The sequence below is a fragment of the Netta rufina genome, assembly GCF_964035555.1.
Source record: "Netta rufina genome assembly, chromosome: 20".
NCBI lineage: Eukaryota > Metazoa > Chordata > Aves > Anseriformes > Anatidae > Netta > Netta rufina.
Window position 1 is genome coordinate 7,543,951 of NC_140144.1, and position 22,053 is coordinate 7,566,003.

Genomic DNA, 22,053 nt, shown 5'->3' on the forward strand with positions numbered 1-22,053 from the left:
TTCAACCTAGAAGGGGGAGAATTTAAAACAAAAATTCCCTTTGGTTTAATTACTCTAATTATTAACATATTTCAGACTATACAGATGTACTTTCATGGGTGTCCTTTTGGGCTTATTTGATTTAAAAAGATGGATGGTGTGGAAGATGAAAGTCAAGAATGTCAAGGCTAATCAGGTAATAAGGAGTGCCTGAAGAGCAGAATTTGTTGGTGTTTTAGTACTGTGCAGTACTGCGCCTTTGTTTTTGAGATGTTAAATGCCAGAAGAATGTCTTCACTAAATCATTTCTTTTGTTCTTTTACATGAGTTTGATTCTTCATATGTAGCTCCTAAAACTAGGAGGGAAATCCTTGCTTCCTCTAAATCAATAGAAGCTTTACAGTGACTTAAGATGTAGGCAAAGTATCATCTCAAGAGCTGTATTTTCTCTTGCTGATTCATGTCTGCTGGCTAAATCTGCTTTTGCTGTAACTGACCCCAGCTTCTGCTGAAAAAAGTGGTAAACTTGACTCCTCTAGTGTATATAACATCCATCAGCACTAATAGGTTTTGAATGTCTATTCAGGTACAGAACAATAGCTGTTTATACAGCCTTTAATACAAGCAAGGCATTAAAAAGTTGCAGTCCTGGCCAAAGCAATTTAATAAATGGAAAGAGGAAAAGCATGAATTAAGACTGTGGTTTTGGAAGTCTGGTGTGAAGATCACATAACACAATTTAATGTTGTTAGAGGAATGTTTCATGGGTATAAGGTTACTGTGGCTAAATTAACCCTGATGCCAAAGGTCATTCATTTTTAGGTCAGTAGGCCACTGTTACTAGATTTGGGCAAATGCTACAAAAAGATCTGCAAATATTTGTTCTCGTATTTTACTTACTTCTCTTTAGCCATGCTTTCAGCTCTTTTTACTTCTAGTGAAGAGTAGAACATTTGAGTTTTACTGGCACAAGAATTGATGGAAAAAGTATTTAAAATACATTATTATTCTCTGAAGCTCAATTTTTAAATTTGGACTTCCAATCATCCACTAACTCACCTGGCCACTTACTAATGAGCACAGCTGAAGTAGAGAATTTTAAATATTGACTGGTCAAAGCAAATTGTGAACATTCTACATGTAAAAATATTCCAAAACTAAGTAAAATATTTTTGAATATTCAATAAATTTGAGAAACCATGAGCTACTAATAAATATTCCATGAACAGAAAAAGAGGCTACATTTTTTGATAAATCATTGCAAATTATTCCCTCATCTCTAGTTATTATAATGTTAATAGAAAGCACCTTCAGGTTTTTCCTGTAGAGAAGTCTAATGATAAGCTGCTGCATGTTTCACTTCGCATGTTAGATGGATAAAATAAGAAGTTGAAGTAACTTGGGCTTTGCAGGATGAGTTTGCTTTTACTGCTATATTAAATTGCAGTTAAGGTGTTTGTGTACTACTTCATGATTTAAAAGTGCACTACAGTTGCATCATACCCTCATGATTTTTAAGAAGAAATAGAAGAGAGGAAAAGCCAAGGCATCCTTACCTATCTATGTTCAGTGTTCTATTCAAGAAGTCACTATGAACAAACAAATAGGAACTGTTCCAGTCTTGTGCATACTTTTCTTTTTAAAGATCAACCTCTTGTGTGTATTCATCTAAACAAGCTAAGTGTAAACATTTGTGATTTTCAGAATAAACATATCCAAAATTTCCTACGGAAACGTTTAGGGAAAGTGCTTTCCCTTCTCACACTAAACAAAAAGTGTAGCAGTTTTATGAAAAGATTTCTATAACACATCTTGTCTACTTACAGTAATGTAAGATGGAATGTGATGTCCCTGAAACAACATGGAACATTTAAAATTAATCAGGAACAAGTACAGCTTTTTGGCAGTATGGAAACAGTTGATCAAACTAGCATGTTTTAAAAAGTGGTATGGACATAAGCAAAATCCCATAGCTTTTGGAAAGTTTGATATTTCAAGCAGAAGGTCTTTCATTAACCAAACTGGATACTGGGACAGTCTCAGTGTGCCTTAGATAAGATACAATTCTAGAATACTATACCAAATGCACATGTATCATTGTCCACTCTTACAGATTTCTGGGAGGAGAAATCCCACCTATCATGATATATTAATGTGTTTATGAGAAAAAAATGTAAACATAGTATATGATAAAACAGATTGAATGGTTTCTAGCTGAATAAATAGGCAGTCTGCAAGCAACCTACTGAAAGTGATTTTGTAGGCCATTGCTCAGCAGGAGGAAAACTGACCAGGAAATGAGGCTGGAATTGAACCCCAGAGAGCAGAAGTAACTAAAGCACAGAAATACCCACATGCATGTCCTTGATTGTTCTCGTGCAATAAAACCTGCTCAAAAGAGGGCTAAGCATACCACTGCACTGAAAGAAGGTAGTACACTTTTGGTTTAAATTGGTTTGGCAGGGCTTAGCAGAGTGGACCCCCGGCAGTTGCTAGCCTGTCTTGACATGACACATCAAAGAAGGAAGGAAGACGCTAGCTGTTTCTGATAGCAGCGTGATGCACCTTTGGAAGGTGACAGACTCAAAGCCACAGACCCAGGCTCCAGCAGTGAGAGGCTGCAGGAGGCTTTGACGCACCACCCTATGGGACCTGCTGACTTTCAAGAAACACAGCAATTTCTTTCCCTTTTTCCCTTTTACCTGCTTGAATGTTGCCTTATGAATGGCTGATATTAGGACAGGCACTGAGAACAGGGGACAGTTGAGATAAACAAAACAAGAAACCCCACCATAGGACTGGGCCACCTTGACCATTCCACAGCCAGCTGTGGACTGTTTTCTTTTGTGTATTCTGGAGAGCTTTTTCCACTTTACTTTAAAGTAGTGACTTGTGTGGTAGCGTTCCCACTGCTCCTGGTGAAATTGTTTCGTGATCTAGTGAAGGAGAGTTATGAAATCTTTCAGCATAGACGGCCGCATTTCTGCTACATCTATCTACATCCTTTAGTATAATGTAGCCCTACAGAAATACTCTTCTTTTGGAAGCCCACAATATATGAAACTGCTTGGAAGAGTCAAGTTGACATCGTTAGGTGAGATAATTGTATACATCAGGAGGTAGAGAATCTGACTGCTGATTTTTTTTATGAGTAATGGCAAAATAAATGAGACGAAGACAAGGTGTTCTGACTGAACATCTTCTCTGACTGGCGTCACCAAAGGTTTAAACTTTATCATGTTACATTAGCAGTTTGTTCAATGGAGTTCAGCATTGAATGAAGGCCCAAGTTAACAAGACAGTGAAGAAAATTTCCTACAAGAAGGAAAAAAGGTTATTTTTAATTTTTTATCAGGAAATCTGAGGTAATAACGGACTAAATATTAGAGGTGGAAAAATTATAGATCTGTAAAGGATCTGTTCTTCTGTCCAATAGCAAATAACATTTGTAGATATGGACGAAGTAAAAGTCACAGAAAGAACCAGCACTTCTGAACATCTCGATACATACAATGTCAATTCCATTTCACAGTCTCCGGCATTTAAATTAACATTACAATGAGCTTTAACATTAAAATGTATTTTAAATAAACTTTATAGATGATGAGAGAGTGAGAGTTACCAGAAACTATGAAAATAACTTCCTCTTCCTGAAAATTATGCTGTGTTAATCTGCGCTGCGTTGGAGATTGTGCTTCTCACATGTGACAGCTGGTAGTATGTCAGTGCATGCAGCAGTAGTGGTATGAAGTAGTGGGTCAGGTACTTGTGGTAAAGGCACTGCTTGTGGATGCGATGTTCTTATGGAAGCCTTTGTCAGTCTGATGTCCGGTGTGGTAGTTAGCCTGCAAAACTTGGCGCTGCTTCCATGCTGGTGTGGAAAAAACATGGATGTAGGCTTTGGCAAGTAGAAATGTGTTCAGCTTACCTTTAACACTGATTCTTGTGCCCTTATTAACACTCTGATATATTATGTTAATGACTTGGGACTGATACAGTTTGATTTATTTATTTATTTCAGGAAGACATCTCAGTTCACCTTTAACCGGAATGTGCCTGCATGATAAAATTCCTTTTGAACTCAATTGTGAATATGCAGCCTTTTTTTTTTGTTCTTTCTTTAGCAAATTCCCAACGCGCTTTGGGCCAATCTGATCCAGGAACGTCTGTCAAACGTGGACTGCATCAAACAAGTAAGAATTGCTCCTCAGAGGACTGGTGGATAAGCACTTACACAACTCGTGCATAGTAGTTAGCATTCTGAGTCCTGAGCAGAGGAGGGAATGGGGGCAAATCATTGGGGGCTCTGGAGCGGATTGCTTTCTTGAACATCAGCAGAGGGAGTTTGGAGCTTTATTAACAGGATGAAGGGGAGAATGAGAGTATGCATATGCTAATCTTCTAGCACTGAGATGATCAAAGGCTGAACAAGCATAGCTTTGTTGATTGCCTGGGGCAACTGGCAGAGTTGAAGTGGACAAAACAGATAAACAGAAAATATATAAAAATCAATATGTTAAGATTTTAACTCTTATTGAGGAAAGGGGGGAAAGAGTCTAATGTTACTCATTTCAATTTTCTTGCTTTCTTATTGTCTTCTTTTTCTTCCTGAGTAAACACTGCATTTGAATATATTCTAGGTAATAATTAATATCTTCACTGTTAGCTTACACAAATAGGCAACTGGATAGGTTTGGCTGTATCCACAAGTGTATGGCTTTCCTTCTCCCCTTTCCACTCCCCAGTGTGATTAGTTTTAATATAAATAAAGACTTTTAACATAGAACCAAAAGAGATCTCAAGTAGATTAATATTGGTTGAAATTAATGTCTGGACTCAAGGAAAACAATCTCTTTTACACGTTTCCTTTAAAATCTCAGGTCCTATCACTTATCGAGTCCTCAATCAGACCATTATAAAGAATTATTTGTAAAAGACAAGTTTGTAATGATAAAAACCTCTTCCTAAAGAATCTGTGCCAAAATACAGAACATACATTATTTGATGTAATCTTGAAAGGAAGAAGTCCATAGTGCAAAGCAGGTGTTGCATCCATGAAGGACTGAACAACTTTTCCAAATAAATAGTACAAGTTCTCAGAACAGGTACTCTGTCTATTCACCTGCTAGTCAGAGGAGAACTGATACTTTCTGACCTCAGAGAGATGTTGCAAGGCTCACAGTTTTATTAAAATATGCTGCGACTTGATATCATCATCTGCTTTATTGATTGAATAAAGTGGGGCCAGTAATTAATGTTTCATTGAAGTGTGAAAATCGCTTCTTAAAGCTGTGTCAGCATCAGCCACTGGAAGAAATTGGACATGCTAAAAGCTTTATCTCCTTTGCTTCTCTCTGTCTCTGATTTTTGCTGTAGTCTGAAGTGGTCTGCAGTCTGGATCCTTCCATCCATGTCAAACAAAATGATCTAGGGGGCTAGGTCATTGCCTTGTAGCTCTTAGAACAGCAATTTTGTAGCACAGAGATGTCTATAGGTGTGGTAAAACAACAACAAAACTAGCAAGAAGAATTCAAAACGTTGTTTTATGACCCTGATTGAAGGTTTTCTGATTTTACAGCTCAGGTAACATAAACAGTTGCCAAAGAGGTTGTCTCGTGCTTCAGTGCAAAGCCAGCTATTTTAGCTTAAGCCACTGATGGAAGTGTCTTTCAGTGAACCTGCCTTGTGTAAACTAGATCCGATGGTCAATGACAGTGTATGAACTGTGGAAAAGATAACTTGATCAGGATGGTAATGAATAGCTGGAGGTGTAATCTCTTAAATGGTTCCTGCCTGGTAGGTTTGCCAGAGGACATGTCTGTGTCATATTTCTGTTGCAAACAGCAAATAGCTGGTATGCTGCTCTTCTTAAGCAATAGGTTAAAACTAGCAGTAGCTAAACTTTGACCCATCCCATCAGATATTCCACTGTTTGCGTGGGAATTGAAGTTAAGATACTACCCATTGGTATTTATGTTATGAAATGTAATGAAAGGAGTAGAGATTGGCAGAAAACCTATGCCTTTAGAAAAGGATTATCAGTTTTTCTGTAGAAAATACTGTACACCTCACTCCACGTCTGATCTATCCATTTTGAATTTGCAAACCAGAATTTAACTTTTGCATTGCAAGTCACTCTGCTAGAATTATTTGGGTCTGCCCAGTTTCTTGTGAAGGTCTTTTTAGCTGAGCTAATTTATTTCATTTTGACTCATAATTGTTACTTAGCCCTCCATACCAAACATCTGGTAGTATTTAATGTATTTGATTATCTGTACTAAATTTAGACTAGACTATTTTACTTGGCAGAAGGACCTGTTTAAAAGCACGCATATATGCTGCACCATCTTGTTCATTTTTGCAGCCTTTTGAATTGCAGCGTAGGTGAGGAACATCGTTGAGAAACCAATATTGTCAGCTCGGGATATACGAGCAGATGGGCAGCAAAAGACTGTGAATGTCAACATTTTGTATGGAAGCAACACAGTGAGATAGCATGGATATAGAGCAAGTCAGGTGATACTAAGATTTACTGCTTTGTCTCTTTGTGACAACATCTTTCTCTAGTGAAACTTCCTCTGTAGTGTGTATGTTTAAAATATCTTTACACCTTAAAGGTAAGTTAGAAAGATGATAAACCCAAGAGAGAAACCGCCTTTTCTGATCACTGTCTGCCAGGCTTTAGGCTGGTTTCAGTCCCCAAACACAGTGCCTTGGCTTAACATTAACAGCTACTCTGGTTGTGCTAATAATAATAGTTTAACAATTGCCGCGTTTTCCCTGTGTGATTGGAAATGAAGTTAATGCTGTGGATTTTGTTCTTCATTGAGCAGATTTATGCCAGCTCTCTCAAAGCATGAGTCAGCATTTTTTTGCTGAAAATGTTAATAGACTAGGAGCTGCATGTTGGACCACAGTACCACCAGCTGTTTGTTTTATTTCTCCTTGTGGTGTCATTGGGTTGGCATTAATTGCACAGCTTTCATCCCACTGACAGTAGAAATACAGAATTTTTTGTGCCATTGTTTTGACACTCACAGGTTTATAGATGTCACGGGCATTCTCCAAGGAGAACATTTTTATTGATCAACGGCTCTGCTGAGACTCTGTTGTGTGTTCTTCTAATACAAATGTAGTTAGGACTGTGAGGGATCAGACGGGTAGGTCTTCCAGCACACACAGAAAACTTATTGCGAGCATTATGTTAGATCCTGGGACTTGTGAAGTTGATAGGAAGACTTTTCATCTTTCAGGGTTAGTACGTGTTGGTTATAGCACCTCTGGCTGTTGCCTAACTCCCAGTGCTGCTGGTGTTGAGGAAGGAATGCACAGGACTGGGCAAGGCTAGCGAAGAGATTGCTACATGATGAATTTCTGAGCGAGTGAGCTGAGCAACCTTAATCCTGCCTTACAACCATTTAGAAACTAAGTTTAGGCCAATGATTCACATGAATAGAGGCAGAATTATTTCTGGTTAGTATTAAACACTTCAGAAGAGTGGTGGCTGTCATTGAAAGGGAAGAAAGGGAAGGAAAAGAGAGCAATGGCTATCGGTTCTTTTGATTTTACCATGACAGATAAAGATTATCATCTTGTCTCTGTGAAACTCCATACAAAGACAGTGATGTTACATAGATTCATCTGGGGAGAAAATAGGCCTATTCACCATCATTTTTATTTTTTATTTTTTAGCTTTGTAGCTTACTGAAGCTACAAATACTTTGTATGTGGGAATAAGAGGTTTCTTTCTAGTGGAAAATTTGGTAGAGTTGGAGCTTCTCCATCATCTGTACTGCTAATGTTGTCAGACTGCAGAAGCTGGGTTGGCAATATTTGTCCCGCACTCAGTCTGCTGTTATCTGAAAATGTCAGTTTTGGATCCATGCTCACAAAGCTATTAGCTATTACTGATTTTAGCAGAGAAAGACATGTAGTATTTTTTCAAAGATACTGAATGGTGTGGAAACACTATTGTGATGACCTGTTTTGCTAAATGCAGAGCTATTTGTGATCTTTGAGCTCCATGCTTGTGGCTGAGATTTCTTTTGGACGTGCCATGTTTTTCAGCATTACTTCTTGGTGCTAGCCCTTTGCTGTTTTTGCAATTCTAAGGCAGTGTCAGTTTTGTATTTTGTAAAAATAAATAAATAAAAAAAATTGAGGCTGTGCTGGTCAGATAACAAGAGAACTGAATATCTAAGTCATCATTTTTGGGGTGGAAAGTGTGAAAGTGCATGGGCTTGGTATGTACTTACAGCAGAGAGCAGTGTGCCAGCGAAGGAATGAGATTTACGTTTCAGAATGACCTCGAGGTGTTCCTTTCTCCAGATTCCTCAAATCTGGAGAGGGAAGTGATGGCTTTGAATGCAGTTCCTAGTTGCTGATATCTGTGTGGCATGGGTCTCCCAGGAGCACTTCACCTGGCATTAAGGCACCAGCACAATGCAGTATTTACAGCAGCCTGCACGTCGAAAAGGCTTGTGGTCTCCAGCTGAAAGAGAGGGAACAGTGACCACAGAGTACGGCACCGTGGAAATCCTCACTTTTAGCTTTTGTTCCACCCTTGATGTGGTAAGGTGCAATCCGTGCTTGGATGTAAGGTTACCGCTATCAAGAACAAAAAATAAATGACTTCTTAAAGAAACAAATTTACTATGTGAAGTTACTAATTACACTTTAATGATAGTCAGGAGGGCAAAAAAAGACCAGTGTTTGCATAAAGCATGATAGGCATATTTTAAGTCAGGTCTTGCTCTGCTGTGTGTTGCTTCCTCTTGCTAGTTCCCAAGCCACACTCCTTTTTACTCTTTTTTTTTTTTTTTTTTTTTTTTTTTATCTGTGACATCTGCTTGGAGCTTGTCCCTCCTGTGATACCATACTACTTGCAGCTGTTCAGACCTCCAGCTCTGAGCTGTGCATGGGGTGCCCTGAGCATACGGCCTTTTTGATGTGTGATAAAACAGAACCAAGCCACTGGGGGTATGGAGAGGGAATGCAGCAGAATATCAATAAACCTGTTCTGAACAAAGCTGCAGCTCTGTGGTGGAATAGACATTTCACTGAAGTGTCAAGTAGATGGATAATGTATTCTAATTAGGGACTGACTGATACCCTGGAACTCAGAGACCTTTGGAAATAAGATCCAAAATGCTAACTATTTTTGTAGCGTGTGTTTATTATGCATTTGCTTAATGCATTGAAATGCAGGCAGGAAGCTATTTATTGAGCTATGCTTTATTATACTGCAAAAACTTTTCTTTATAAAATTCCTTATTGCCTGCATTAAGGACCTTTGAAATTTGTGTATGAGCATCTTGAAGCTGACGTTGTTAAAAAGAATCTGTATTTACTGCCTGTTGCTCAGTATTTGATTTTGAGCAATAAGCTGTAGTGACATCAGAAGGAATGGCTTTGTGGTGTGGTGGTTTTGTGATTTTTTTCTTTTGTTTAGTTTCCAAAAGTATTGCACTTGGAGTGAAGAAAATGAGTCAGATTTGTAGTCTGTGTAAATAGGCATAGATTTATTGGCTTCCAACCTCTGATGCCATTTCTCCCTAGAAAAGGATGTGGGCCTATATATATGTTGTACAAACACAATATATTCAGAACTAGCGCTGAAGTTCCTAGCATACTGCTAAAAATATTGTGCAGCCTTGCCTCCTGCAAGTCCCAAGGGATAAATTGATTTCTTAGCACCTGCGTGACCTTAGACAGCAGTTCATTCTAATTCGATAGAGCAAACACTGGGAGTGGCAAAAATGGCTTGCAGTTTCTTAAGTCTCTTGTATTCTACAGATATCAGCAGGATGACATGTTCCCGAAACCAGGCTAATTAAAGAATTTTAAGTAGTCTACTCTATTTTCTTATATAATTGGAATGTCCCAATTTCCTCCCACAGAAGACATGGAGATATGCGGAAATACTTCGAAAATCTTTGGACCCCATACTGACAGAACTTCAGAAATATGTGGGAGATGATAATGATTGCTAGCTAATGCAATATTAAAGTATCTTATTTATTTCAGGACAAAGATAGTTTTCAGATTTATTGTAGTATCACAAAATTATTAGGGAAAGATGAGGTAGTGACAAGGACACGTGTAGTTAAGCGAATAATAGAAAAATTAGAGAAAGTTTAGAAGATTCAGACTTGAGACTGGGAAGTGGATTAGATCTCAAACACTGCATCATGCAGAAACTGAGTGAGGCTGCAGCTCTTCTACAGTATTTCACAGATCTGTAAATGTTTTTTTAAAGATGCTCAATCCAACACTTAGCTGGCTATAACAAGGACTTAAGGGAGCAAAAGGCTCTTTTTTCTTTTTCCTTTCTTTTGCTCTGTTGCTTCATTAGCTTTGGGAACGCTGGTTCCATTACTGTGAGTTTTCCTGTATAATTTAAGAAAATAATGAAAGCGTGCATATTTTCCTCAGTGTTCTTGGCATTAAATCTGTCTTTAAATTTGTTTAGCCTCTTTTTTATACACAGTGTGGGCTGGTATCCTTTTGAATATTTCAAAACTGTAGAAATTGTTTTGAATTGTTTTTATTCAAAAGAGAAGTTTCTTTTTTAAGACTGAAACACGCAAAAATAAATCATTGTTACAATACATAAATGCCCATTGCACTGTGGCAGTGGTGTTACTGCATGCCACTTCATAAAAACATCAGTGCTCCATGTTTTCTTTCTTCTATCGCAAGCACCCATAACAAACATCGTCACATTGTGAGATCAGAACGAGGCGTTTTTTGTGCAAATAGCACCAATATTTAGTGCTACGTTTTGTATTTTCTCTATCAGCACCGATAATATTTTCATGTTTTTGTTCAACAGGGTTGGATTTTGGAAGGCTTCCCTGAAAATCAGGAACAGGCGTGGATGCTGCAATCATCTGGCATCATTCCTAGGCATGTTGGTAAGCAGTGCAAGGTTTATGTGTGATTGTGACCAGAAGGTGAAAGCCTGGAAGTGTTTTTCCCCAAACATTCTCAATAAATTCAATACCTATATTGAAGACAGAGTCATGAGACAGCAGAATGATATTTCTATATGGTTCAGATTCACTGAAAACCTTGAGGTAACCTGAAAGATTTTAAATCCTGTCTTTTATGCATAAACCTCTGTATTCCTACACAATAGGGTTCTGTAAATTCAGGACAACTCCAGCAAGTATCTTCAAGCAGCTGAATGTAGCTTTGCTTCTGTACGAGATGTGGGTCCACATTTTTTCTGACTTCAATCTCTAGATCTCTAAATCAATCTCTAAATCTCCTTAGTGATTCTCAGACCAAAACCATTTCCACATCCCCTAAATAAAAATCATTCTTTTGTTGAATTAGGGAGTACAAACTTAGCAAACTGCAAAGTGGAGCAGTCATGATTTTAAACTTGACCTTTTAGTGTGGATGGATTATAACTTGATTTGTGAGGAGCATTTCTTTACTGGCAAAGCACTGGTAGATAAGACCTTGACAGCTGCCCTTGCCACCTAGAACAGGCAGTTGTCCCAAATTAATATAGAGAACCTACTCAGAATGTAAGAAATGATGATAATTATGTGGACTACAGGGTGAAGTGAGAAATGTAGAGCTTGCCAGTGGGTAGTGAACTTGCCAGAATGTTAGCGAACTTGATGAATTGTCACTTTGGATTTGATTTGGATGAGATTTGACTGTTAATGAAGAATTCAGAATCACTGCAATAGAGCTAGGCAAAAATGTTTAATGTCTAGTACTTGCATGTATTTTTAATATAGCTAATAACATTTGAAGTCAAGTTTTGCTCACAATTATATCTGTGCAACCAAGACCTGAATGAGAATCTTAAAGCTCAGTCTGTCTAGTTAATCAAAAAGAAGATTGAGAGGAGATGAGATTTACTGTGTATGAGTACCTTAATAGGGAGAAAAGTGTCTGAAAGTGATATTTGATACAGTGCAGAAAGTCATAAGAAGAACTGGTTTGAAATCTGTAATAAAATGCACTGAAAACAGTAATTAAATTACAGCATTTAACTGTGAGGATGATTAGCCAAAAGCAACCCAGGGAACTGACAGATTCTCCATCTTTTGATGCTTTCTAATCAAGTTTGAACACTTTTCTGGGAGGTTATCCAAAAATAAGTTTCACCAGTTTCATTACCAAAGTAGCTGGGTGAAAAGTAATTACTTGTGGTATAGAAGAGAATGAGTACCAAGTGATCTACCAGTGCTTCTGTCCTTGGTTCCAGATACGATGTAAGTGAGGGAGAGCCTTGTTAATTGATATGGATGGCTGGGACATCCAGCAGTCATGGGTACTGGGGTATTATTAATGTGTATTTTTTCCCACTGTTCTGTTTAGGAGACAGAGGAAAAACTCTGATTAAAAGTGGAATTAAGTATTTGCAAGTAGAATATTGGTAAAGGAGAATAATGAGACAAATGGAGACAAATGTGTTTGAAATGCATCCATTCATCTTTAAAACTAGGATACATTAAAATAGCTACAAGAAATATAACAACTAACGAGCTATGCTTTTTTGTTTTCTTTCTTTTCTTTTTTTTTTTTGGGGGGGGGGTCTAGTTGTGCTCTATGCTGCAGACACTGTGCTGATTGAGCGGAACAGTGGGAAGAGGCTCGATCCCTTCACAGAAGGTGCAGTATTTGTTTCTTCCTGTTCTCCACTAGAAACTGGAGTGTTGCTTGGTCCCAGAAGCATTATAATACCAGCATTATAATACCATTATTTTAAAAACAAGTAGGAATTTATAATTCTAAGTATAAACAGTTCTGGAAAAAAAAATGTGTTGACATTGCATTATTTTCTGTACCAATAAAATATGCAAAAAGTTAAAGCTCGCTATTGAGTCTGTAAACAGCAGGCTATAGCCTCAACAAGGGTAGTGCACAGATTATCACTTGTGCCACAATCTGAAGCTTAAACACAGACCTTGATTTTGTATAGGAAACCTGCTGGAGCTGAGCAAGACCTATTAAATCATCCTCATAGATCCTAATCACCCTCTCTCTTCTAGAGGTGTACCATACGACCTTTGACTGGCCAAGTGATCCAGTGATACAACAACGTTTGGTGAAACCAGAAGATCTTTCTGAGCAGGAGATGTCAAAGAAACTGCTGGAATATCACAGAAACTTCCCTGGGGTGTTCCAGATCTATCAAAAAGTTTTGAAATCAGTCAATGCAGATCAGCCTTGCATGGATGTCATATCACAAGGTAAATTTGTATATTTATGGTAAATGGTAGTTGATAAACTCATATCTGAAAGGTAGCTCCTAGCTGTTAGAGGCAGTTCATAGGATTAGGATTACGTTTAGCCAACACAGATGGCTCCCAGCTAAGTTTTGTTCTCTTTAATACATAGTTTGGGCTGTTTCTTATAATTATTTTTACAGGACTAGAGTAAGAGCAGATAACTGGAAAGTCTTAGTTCCACTGTCCTTCCAAGGAACAGCTGACTCGGTAGAGAAAATGTCACGGTTACTTTTGCGAGAGTCATTTCTTGAAGGTTGCATTGTGGCTCAACTGCTAATCCCCCAAAGGACTAGTACCTCCCACAAGTCTGATAAGAAATAGGAGTAGTTCAAAGCTGGTAACATTTCATTATTTAAAAGCTGCTTGCACTCATAGCTTTTCTGTTCAACAATTCTTGTTTGCCTGTGCTTGACTTTAATGCAGTCTGACTTCTAATGTTGATTCTTCAAGAAGAAAATAAGGAAACTGCCAGAAAGACCAATTGATAATGTACTTTGTAGCTGTCAGTCTGTAGATGATCTGTTATATCCCAGTAATTTTGCATCTCAAAAAGGTCTTTTTTTTACTGACAAGTGCTGCACTTTTAAAATAAACAAGTAGGAAGTTTATATTATGAATTTACACATTAATTACCTCTAAATTACTTAATTAAATTTAAAAGTTCATATCATCATTCATAAAGAATTCATGCCTTGAATTGTAAATAAAAATGTGAGTGCCTGAATATTAATTATTATTAATTAATAATGTAGTGAGATAAATTGAAAATTGGAATGAAAAAATCCTCTCTAGATCTTTTTTTCCGTAGTGCATCAAGCAGCCAGATTTTTTTTTTTAAGAATAATTAGATGTGGAGACTGTCTAGGGGATCATTACTCCTAATTAACTTGGTTATTTACTGCAAATTAAGCATCATTTGTAAGCAGGGTGCTTTGCCTGTAATGTTTCTGCTTTTCAATACACAGGGTTATGGAAAATGTTCAGAATATCTAGAGCACTCCTTGGTTAGCTGATACTTGTTTTTATTCATACGTTATGCAGCAAATGCACTATTTTCTGTTATGACTTTCCAGGGTTTTAAAATATTTTTTTACTACAGACAAAGATTTAAAAATCAGTTCTCAGCAGTATTGGGATTTTAATGGATTATTTCATGCAGCTATAAAATTTTGTAAACTAAATTTTAATGGATTTACTCCTAACGTATGCTAGGATATGTGACATCAGATTCATTACCCAGGTACAGCTTGTGGTGCAGGAGAAAGAGATGTGTATGATCCTATATGCTTGCAGTTTGAGTCAGTTTCTCAATACCCTAGATTCTCTATCTAGAAATAGTGAAGCTGGAGTTTCCTGGAGCTGCTGCTTTATTAAAGAAAGATTTTATGATGATATTATGATGATACGGAAGTGTAGCAGAGGGTCCTTAGAAAAAATAGGTGGTATGCAGCAATACATTAAGCACGGTAGTTAAAATACTTATCCTTATGATGTTCTTCATCAATCCTTTTTTTTTTTTTTTTTTTTTTTTGTTAATATAGGAATATGATTAATGCAAACATTAATGTCTAAGACCATCCTATTTGTTAGACTAAAATACCATTTTATTACACGTACTCTTTAGTCTATAGACTCTTTTATTTGAATTGAAGATGTCTGGGCTAACACTTAGCTGTATCCGCTGCAATTACAGAGGAAATTAAAGTATGTGTAGGTGTGCCCATGCTGCTTTTAAACATGGGTAGGAATGGCAGTCAAGACACAGTGGCAGGGAGCTTAGCCTTTACATTTGAAACTATGGTCCATGGAAAGCTTGAGCTGCTCTTTTTACTGGTATTTTTAGCCAGAAAAAGGACACAGGGAGTAAGACTTGCTGTGTCCAAATACAATTCTAATTTGTCCACAGTGTCCTGTAGCTTCTTGGTGTCTATCACATTCTATTTTCAGACTGCAACAAAGTTCAGGTCTCTATAATGCAGGAATAATGATTGTATTTTACATATCCTGTGGTCTTTCCAAGGCTCTTGCAGTCTCTAGATTGATTAATGTAATATTTTATACGCAGAAGAAAGAATAATGTCCAGCGAACATACTCGAATCAGAGCTCAAATAGCCTTTACATGTTATGCAAGAGTGATGGACAAACAAATAAAATCATGTTCAATAATGTGTTGTCAATGCCATATCGTGTTGTGACATGATATGCTACTGGTCTATAATAATGTAATCAGGAGTCTTAATCACAAACAGTGCTGGATAAATGTCATATTAAGTTAACATCCTGAGTTTTTACAGCTAAATATTTGTTCAGAAACTGCAGAAAATATTAAATGTAATTATATTCCTCTATAATTTGCATGGTCAAATTGTACCTAACAAGCAAAAATGACTTCTGCTAAAAACAACATGGTAAAAGAGCAATTATTAATTGAATTCGCTCTTTAAAATGATTTGACATCTACTGATGAAAGAACGTATGGGAGCATAATGATAGTAAGATTTCTAAAGTGCCTCAGTGTAAGTTGCTGACATGACAGTTTTATCAGAGTCCTGGTTTTGGTTGGATTCTCTAGATGTTTTATTTGTAAAATAAATGATGATAATAATTATGACCTTATAAAATGAGAGAAAAGTTGTTCAATGTTTATATTATTTTTTAAAAAGAAATGGGATATAAATTGTATTTCTTGCCTTTCTGTCATGTTCTAGCTCTTACCTATGTCCAAACACGGCACCGATCAGCCGCTCCCTTTACACCACGTATTCTCTTTTGTGGACCCCCAGGCAGTGGGAAGAGCCTGCAGGCAGCACTAATAGCTCAGAAATACGGTGTTGTCAACAGTAAGTTCTCAGTAAATATGTACTTTGCTCAATTCCCCCTTTCTCTCTTTTTGATCATTTATCTTTTGCTGTCTGTCTTTCCTACTCGCTCATAAAATTTCTCTGCCCATTGTTATGGATGTCAAATTTTTGAGGGAACTGAAAAATACTTCAATGAAGAAATATAAACCAATAGAGCATACATTCTGTGACAAACCAGCTCTAACATTTTTTTAGTCATCATTTTTTATACCCTTTACCTCAGTATTTTTTGTGTGTTAGGTTCTTGTAGTGTCATGAATTCTTCAGTGGATCAGTGGATCATGAGTAATATCACTGTAGTTGCAGCTGTGTGACCAAAATTGGGGCACTTGTTTTAAAATAGAATTTGCTCTGAACTTTGATGAAGATGCAGGTTCTGTGCATATGAAGTAATATATTAGAAAAGGAAGCAATTATCGAGAAGTACGTTCTCTTTCTTTCAGAAAATTGCATTTGAGGCTTGTTCATGGTTAACTTGCTAGTATTAAAATGTACTGTGATACAAATACATAGCTAGATGACAGGATTAATGCAATATGTGTCCATGTTCTATAACATCATCTAATATTGGAGTAGCCATAAATCATTTTAAACAAATGTCTGACGTGTCTAAAATTCGCTGTTTAGTCATATCCTCTTTGTTAAGTGAATGCAAGTTTGTTTGTCTCATTAGTATTATTTCAGCGTATGCCAAATGAGGAAGGGGAGAAAAAAAAAAAAAAAAAAAAAAAAGCAAGCAACAAAACAGAATTAGGTAGGTAGTAGGTTTTCATGTTGGAGGCATTCTTTAATTAGTGGAACTCAGTTGTCCATAGAGATGTGCCAGTTTGCTGGTGTCTTCCTTGAGCACCTGGTGAAGTCAAACAAAAGATTTCAGTGACCTTGGATTTGGCTTTCAGTGTAAATAATAACTTCAAGATCAGAGCTGTAATGGTCTCAACTACCAGTTTTGTAGATATCCTCAAAAAAAGAAAGAAATTTCTTCAGGTTCAAACCTGAACCTTCAGAAAATGCCATGGGCTTTCCATATTGTCATTCCAGCTGGTGGCTAGATTGTAGATATGTGTGTTTCCACTAAACACATGGAAAGAGCTATGAAACTGTCAGCCTATTGGTTGGCAGGTTTAGTCTAGGTTTAGTATTTTGGTATTTTAAATCACTATGACTATTTTAAAGTTTCAAAAAAAAAAAACAAAAAACACACATAAATATGACTACATGGCTATCCAGTGAACTTGAAAAAGGTAAATTTACTTGATTTTAAAATCTATACTAAAATATTGAGAAGTACAAATAAAACTGATAAAATGCGTGTCAGTTATTTTATTATCACTATCAGGTATTTTACTGTTGTATCTTATCATTACATATTAAAAATAGAATATTAGATTTATTTGAAGCTGTATTTTTAATAATTATGTAGTTGGCGTAATTAAAATAAAACCTGTCTCAGTGCATTGAAAAATTACTGTTCTTTTGTTTCTGAATACTATTTTCTGAACTTTATTTCTAAAACTGCAAGTTTGATTCAGTGTTTTCAACTAGGTCAAAATTTGCATTTTTTAAATAGCTGCTATATAAGAGAGTTGCAGTTCTTTTTACTAAATACCATTACTACTGCTTCACCCATCTGTTGAATTTTATTGTAAGTACACTGTAAACCAAATATAAAAATTACTTATTTAAAACAAAGTCAGAAGACCATGAGTTTTCAGAAGAGTACTTAGCACACACTTAATTCCCAATTAGGCCACTGGGACTAAAGCACAGGCTTAAAAATTTAATCCTGTGTTTAAATATTCTCATAAATTGGATTGAATTTAAGCATATATGTATCTGTTGTCTTAAACTGTAGTCTGTGCACTGAATTTCTGTTACTTTTTTACACGTTATGCTGTGCATATCAATTTGCTTCTCCAGGACAACTGGTAACTGTTAAAATTTGTGTTCATTTCTTGTCACTTAAACATAAATTTAATGAACTTTGTACAAAAACGTCCCTGTATTCTTATTCATGTTTGCCAAACAGTGTCCTTAATGGTGATAAAACAGATAAAAAGGCTTGCTTTTTGCCATTAAGTCTGCGGTGCCATTGACGGTGGTGGTATTGATTTCAGAAAGGGCAGAATTGATTTAGGATTGTTATTTGAAAGGTCAGGTAATAATATATGGTGACTATTATCTAATATTAACTAAAAATGAGCTGGAGTTAGGACATGCTGTGATGTCATGCAACTTCAGCATGCCTTAGTTTCCTCCCTGTAAAATGAGGTAACGTGAACTCACAGGGGGCAGCAAGACTCAATAACTTTGGTCAAAAAGTGTTATACAATCCCAAAGGAGCAGTATTTCCTGTTCTCCAGTCCTGACTAGAACTTTAGATCTGCATCTCCTGGTGTTCTGTGTATTTGATGTCAATGATAATATTGCATTAGCACAGTTTTTTAAATATAATTCTTGCATGATCATTAAATGATCCGGTGAGTCACTTCCTTGAACTGCGTATTATTCTGCACCTCCAGCAGTGCAGTTCAGATGCTGTTCAGCAGGTGTAACTTTATTCAGTAATTATAACTTTATAAAAAGTGAAAAAACACCAGCAATCCCTTGAGTTACTATTTCAGTAACATATTTCATTAGTATCTTTCTTTCTATCTCTGTTTTTAATATGATCTTTGCCAAATGTATTCTTTTTTATTCAGTATTCTCCCCTGCTCAGTCTTTGCTTTTTGCTCTGCTTGGCCAAAAAAAAGAAAAAAAATCCTAACAACAACCCCCAAAAACCTACAACTTTTATTTTATTCAGTGACCTTATTCCAGTATGCAGCTTCTGTATTTTTTTCTTTTTCTTTGTTGCTTCCTTTTTAAAATTTAACCTCGTGTCTTTTTGTTCTTCCTTCTTCTTAGTTTGCTGTGGGCTACTGCTAAAGGAAGCTGTTGCAGACAAGACAAAACTTGGAGAACTCGTTAAGCCTTATATTGACAATGGATACCCAGGTAGGGCACGTTGTTGTCTCATTAAACTGTGGTTACAAATTTGTGGGAAAAGATACATCGTGAGTGAATTTTTCTTGCACAGATTGTAATCTGAATTGCATCAGATTTATCTGGAAGTTGTTTAATTCCTTCAATTAGATGTGACTTATTTGCACTATGTAACATAAGTTAGATTTTTAATCTCTTCAATATCTTCAAATAGTTCACCGTTCCAGTTAAATTCAGTGTTTTTGTACACATCCCAAAATTTCAATTCCATGGTTTTTATCTCTAAATCAAAACCAGAATTCTGATATAGACGTATGATTTAAAAATGTTTAAACTGCTTTTTGAAGCACAGTATTATGTTTCATTTTTATTTCAATTCCAAGAGCTCTGTAATAAAGACTACATACTTTTATATAGAGATTTTGACTTGCAGAATGCTACTGCAGATTCATCCAGTTTCACACAAGTATTTTTAACTCAAAAATAAAGTTTTGTGTAATTCATTTTTATCAGCCTTTTTGGTTGTAGGAGGGGAGTACCACAAAGAATATCTAAGTATATTTTGGTTTTGGATGGCTCTGCAAGTGACTTCAGATAAATCATAAATACTGTAAGCACCTTAGGACAACAACTTAAACTTATGTGTTTGTTACTTGTTTTGCACAAAGGTAGTTCTCTATGGTGGATATTCAAAATCAAAAAAGAGCTATAGTTCTAAAGGATAGGTCATATTTCAGTAGGGTTCAAGCATGTTTATTTTGCCATATTACAATGGCCTGGAATGGGAACTTTTAGTCCTATTTCTGGCAACAGGCCACTGACGAAACTAATACAGGGAGATGATCTTGCTGAAAATTGAGAAATCTCAGTTAAGCTTCAGTATTAATGGAATTTTGAGCAAATATGCTGGACAAAGAGAAATCTTCATTTCTTCATTTTGGCAAGAAAAGCCATTTGGTGAGGTGAAAAGCTCGAAAGTCTTTTTTTTTTTTTTTTTTTTTTTTCATGATAGCTTAATTCTGCAACTGAATTACACAGATCTGAAACATGAGCCTATAAAATTAACTGAGGTTCCCTTGATACCATACCAAGAGATTCAGTACTTTTCTAAGCATTTCAAAAAGACCTTTGGCAGCCTGCAGCTTTGGGTATTCTATCCCTCCATCAAACCACAAGGTAATACATTTTATCTCTAAACTTCATCTCTAGAGAATGATTGCACTTATTCTTAATACAGTAATACAGCTAGTTCAATGCGTTAATATTTTGTGGCAGCCACCATATTGCGAGACTAGGAACTGATGTGGGGACTGTGGGAATGGAAATCATGAATCTCTGCAGCCTAAAACAGAGGACCTGGGTCCTCTGTAACATAGGCAGAGACATCAATGGGTAATGGGCTGTGAGCAACTGCCAGTTTCTTTTGCTCATGAATTAATGGCTCATGGCTGCCCTTTCTAGGTGAGAATTTCAGATTTAGAAATCTACTAACCAGCTCAACTAACCAGAATGCCCATTGAGCTCAAAAGCAAGCAATCTTAGCCTTTGTTAATTGCGATGTATCCCAGGCATGGAAATATCTTCTGTATGTGTGTAGTCCAACTGATCTGAATGTGGCTACTTTTGTATGCAGTCAAACTCGCATATGGAGAGCATCTTAAGCTCTGGACCCGTGCCTTTTTGATGGTATCCATTAATTTCAGAATCTTATGTGTACAGTGTAATTTCACTTTATTCTCATCCCTATGGAGTAGAGGACTGCCACTGTAAATATCTCCCTCTCTAGATTTCAGTTATGGTCGAAATGGGAGTTTGGATGATCTGCATATTCAAAGATGAGTCTTTTAAGAGCTTTCTTTGCTAAAATGCTCTGTATGTATTTTATGAAGTTCATCTTAACCACTGAAGTTCCTTGAAGGAGATATCAAAAGCATTCCCAGTAGAGTAAAATAATTGTACAGATGGTAATGTTTAGCTAGTCCTAAAAATATGCACATCCTCAGTCCAAAGGAGCTGCTTTTGTTTCAGGAAAATGAAATTGAAGTTGTAATTCCTTTCTTCCTCCAAATTAGAAATTATCTCAGATTTAGATGAATTTTTTAATATAACACGCAAGGATAAATCTGTATAGTGCTTCTGCATGTTAATGGGAGTCATAACTATATTTCTGTGCATTGTGCTAAAAAAAAGTCTCATTGTTTTTGTTCTATGCACATATATTTTATGTGGTGAGACATACTACAAAATTAATGGATAAATAAAAATAAATATTCTGTAACAATGCCAGAAATAATAAGTTCTGTCATTTTGCTAATCCTCTTCTCCCAGGAATAACAAAGAATGAATTTACAATAGTAAACACTAACAAGAATTCACTAATACCCTCACAAGAGCCTTGGAGAAAATGAAAGAACAGTGTACTGAGAAGGAAAGATGGGCAAAGAATCCTTACTGTAGAGTCACAGCCAGGTTAATACAGAGGCAAGATTCTTGCGGTATTACTGACTACATTCAAAAAAATCACATTTTATTAATCAGTTTAGCCAATAACAGTAATTCAGGACAAATACAGACTTTTGCAGTGTTATAACTGTGAAAGCAATTAGAACTTCAAAATTTTAGTTGCTTTTCTAGTTATGTGCCAAGTAACCTTAATACTTCCTTTGGGCAAGGAATCATGGAAGCGGTAGCATCGCGGAATACCCTTGAAACAAAGATAGACCACAAGAAATGTGGCGCTTAAATCATTGCTAGTCAAAATCAAACTAGTGCCATAAAATCTAGAGGCATGCCTCATATATTCTTAAAATGCTTGCTCTGGGGACTGATTTCAGTGTGGTTTCCTTTCCTGTGGACACAACTGATTGCGTACAATTAGTCATTCAAGATATGCCAACAGGGCACGTCATGGTGTCATAAAAAGGCTCAAAAACTAGCTTATTCAGATCTAACTCATTACTGAGTTACTGAG

At 36.5% G+C, this 22,053-nt stretch overlaps 1 protein-coding gene across 1 annotated transcript in view; it reads left to right on the forward strand.

The window, feature by feature from the left end:
* Positions 1-22,053, forward strand: part of AK8 (adenylate kinase 8) — a gene marked incomplete at both ends in the record, with an annotated part of 68,279 nt that overhangs the window by 8,398 nt on the left and 37,828 nt on the right. The window contains 6 exons of the mRNA XM_084298765.1: positions 4,104-4,172; positions 10,814-10,895; positions 12,544-12,615; positions 12,996-13,196; positions 15,945-16,076; positions 19,005-19,094. Of these exons, the coding sequence (XP_084154891.1) occupies positions 4,104-4,172; positions 10,814-10,895; positions 12,544-12,615; positions 12,996-13,196; positions 15,945-16,076; positions 19,005-19,094 (646 nt within the window). The remainder of the gene's footprint in view (positions 1-4,103; positions 4,173-10,813; positions 10,896-12,543; positions 12,616-12,995; positions 13,197-15,944; positions 16,077-19,004; positions 19,095-22,053) is intronic.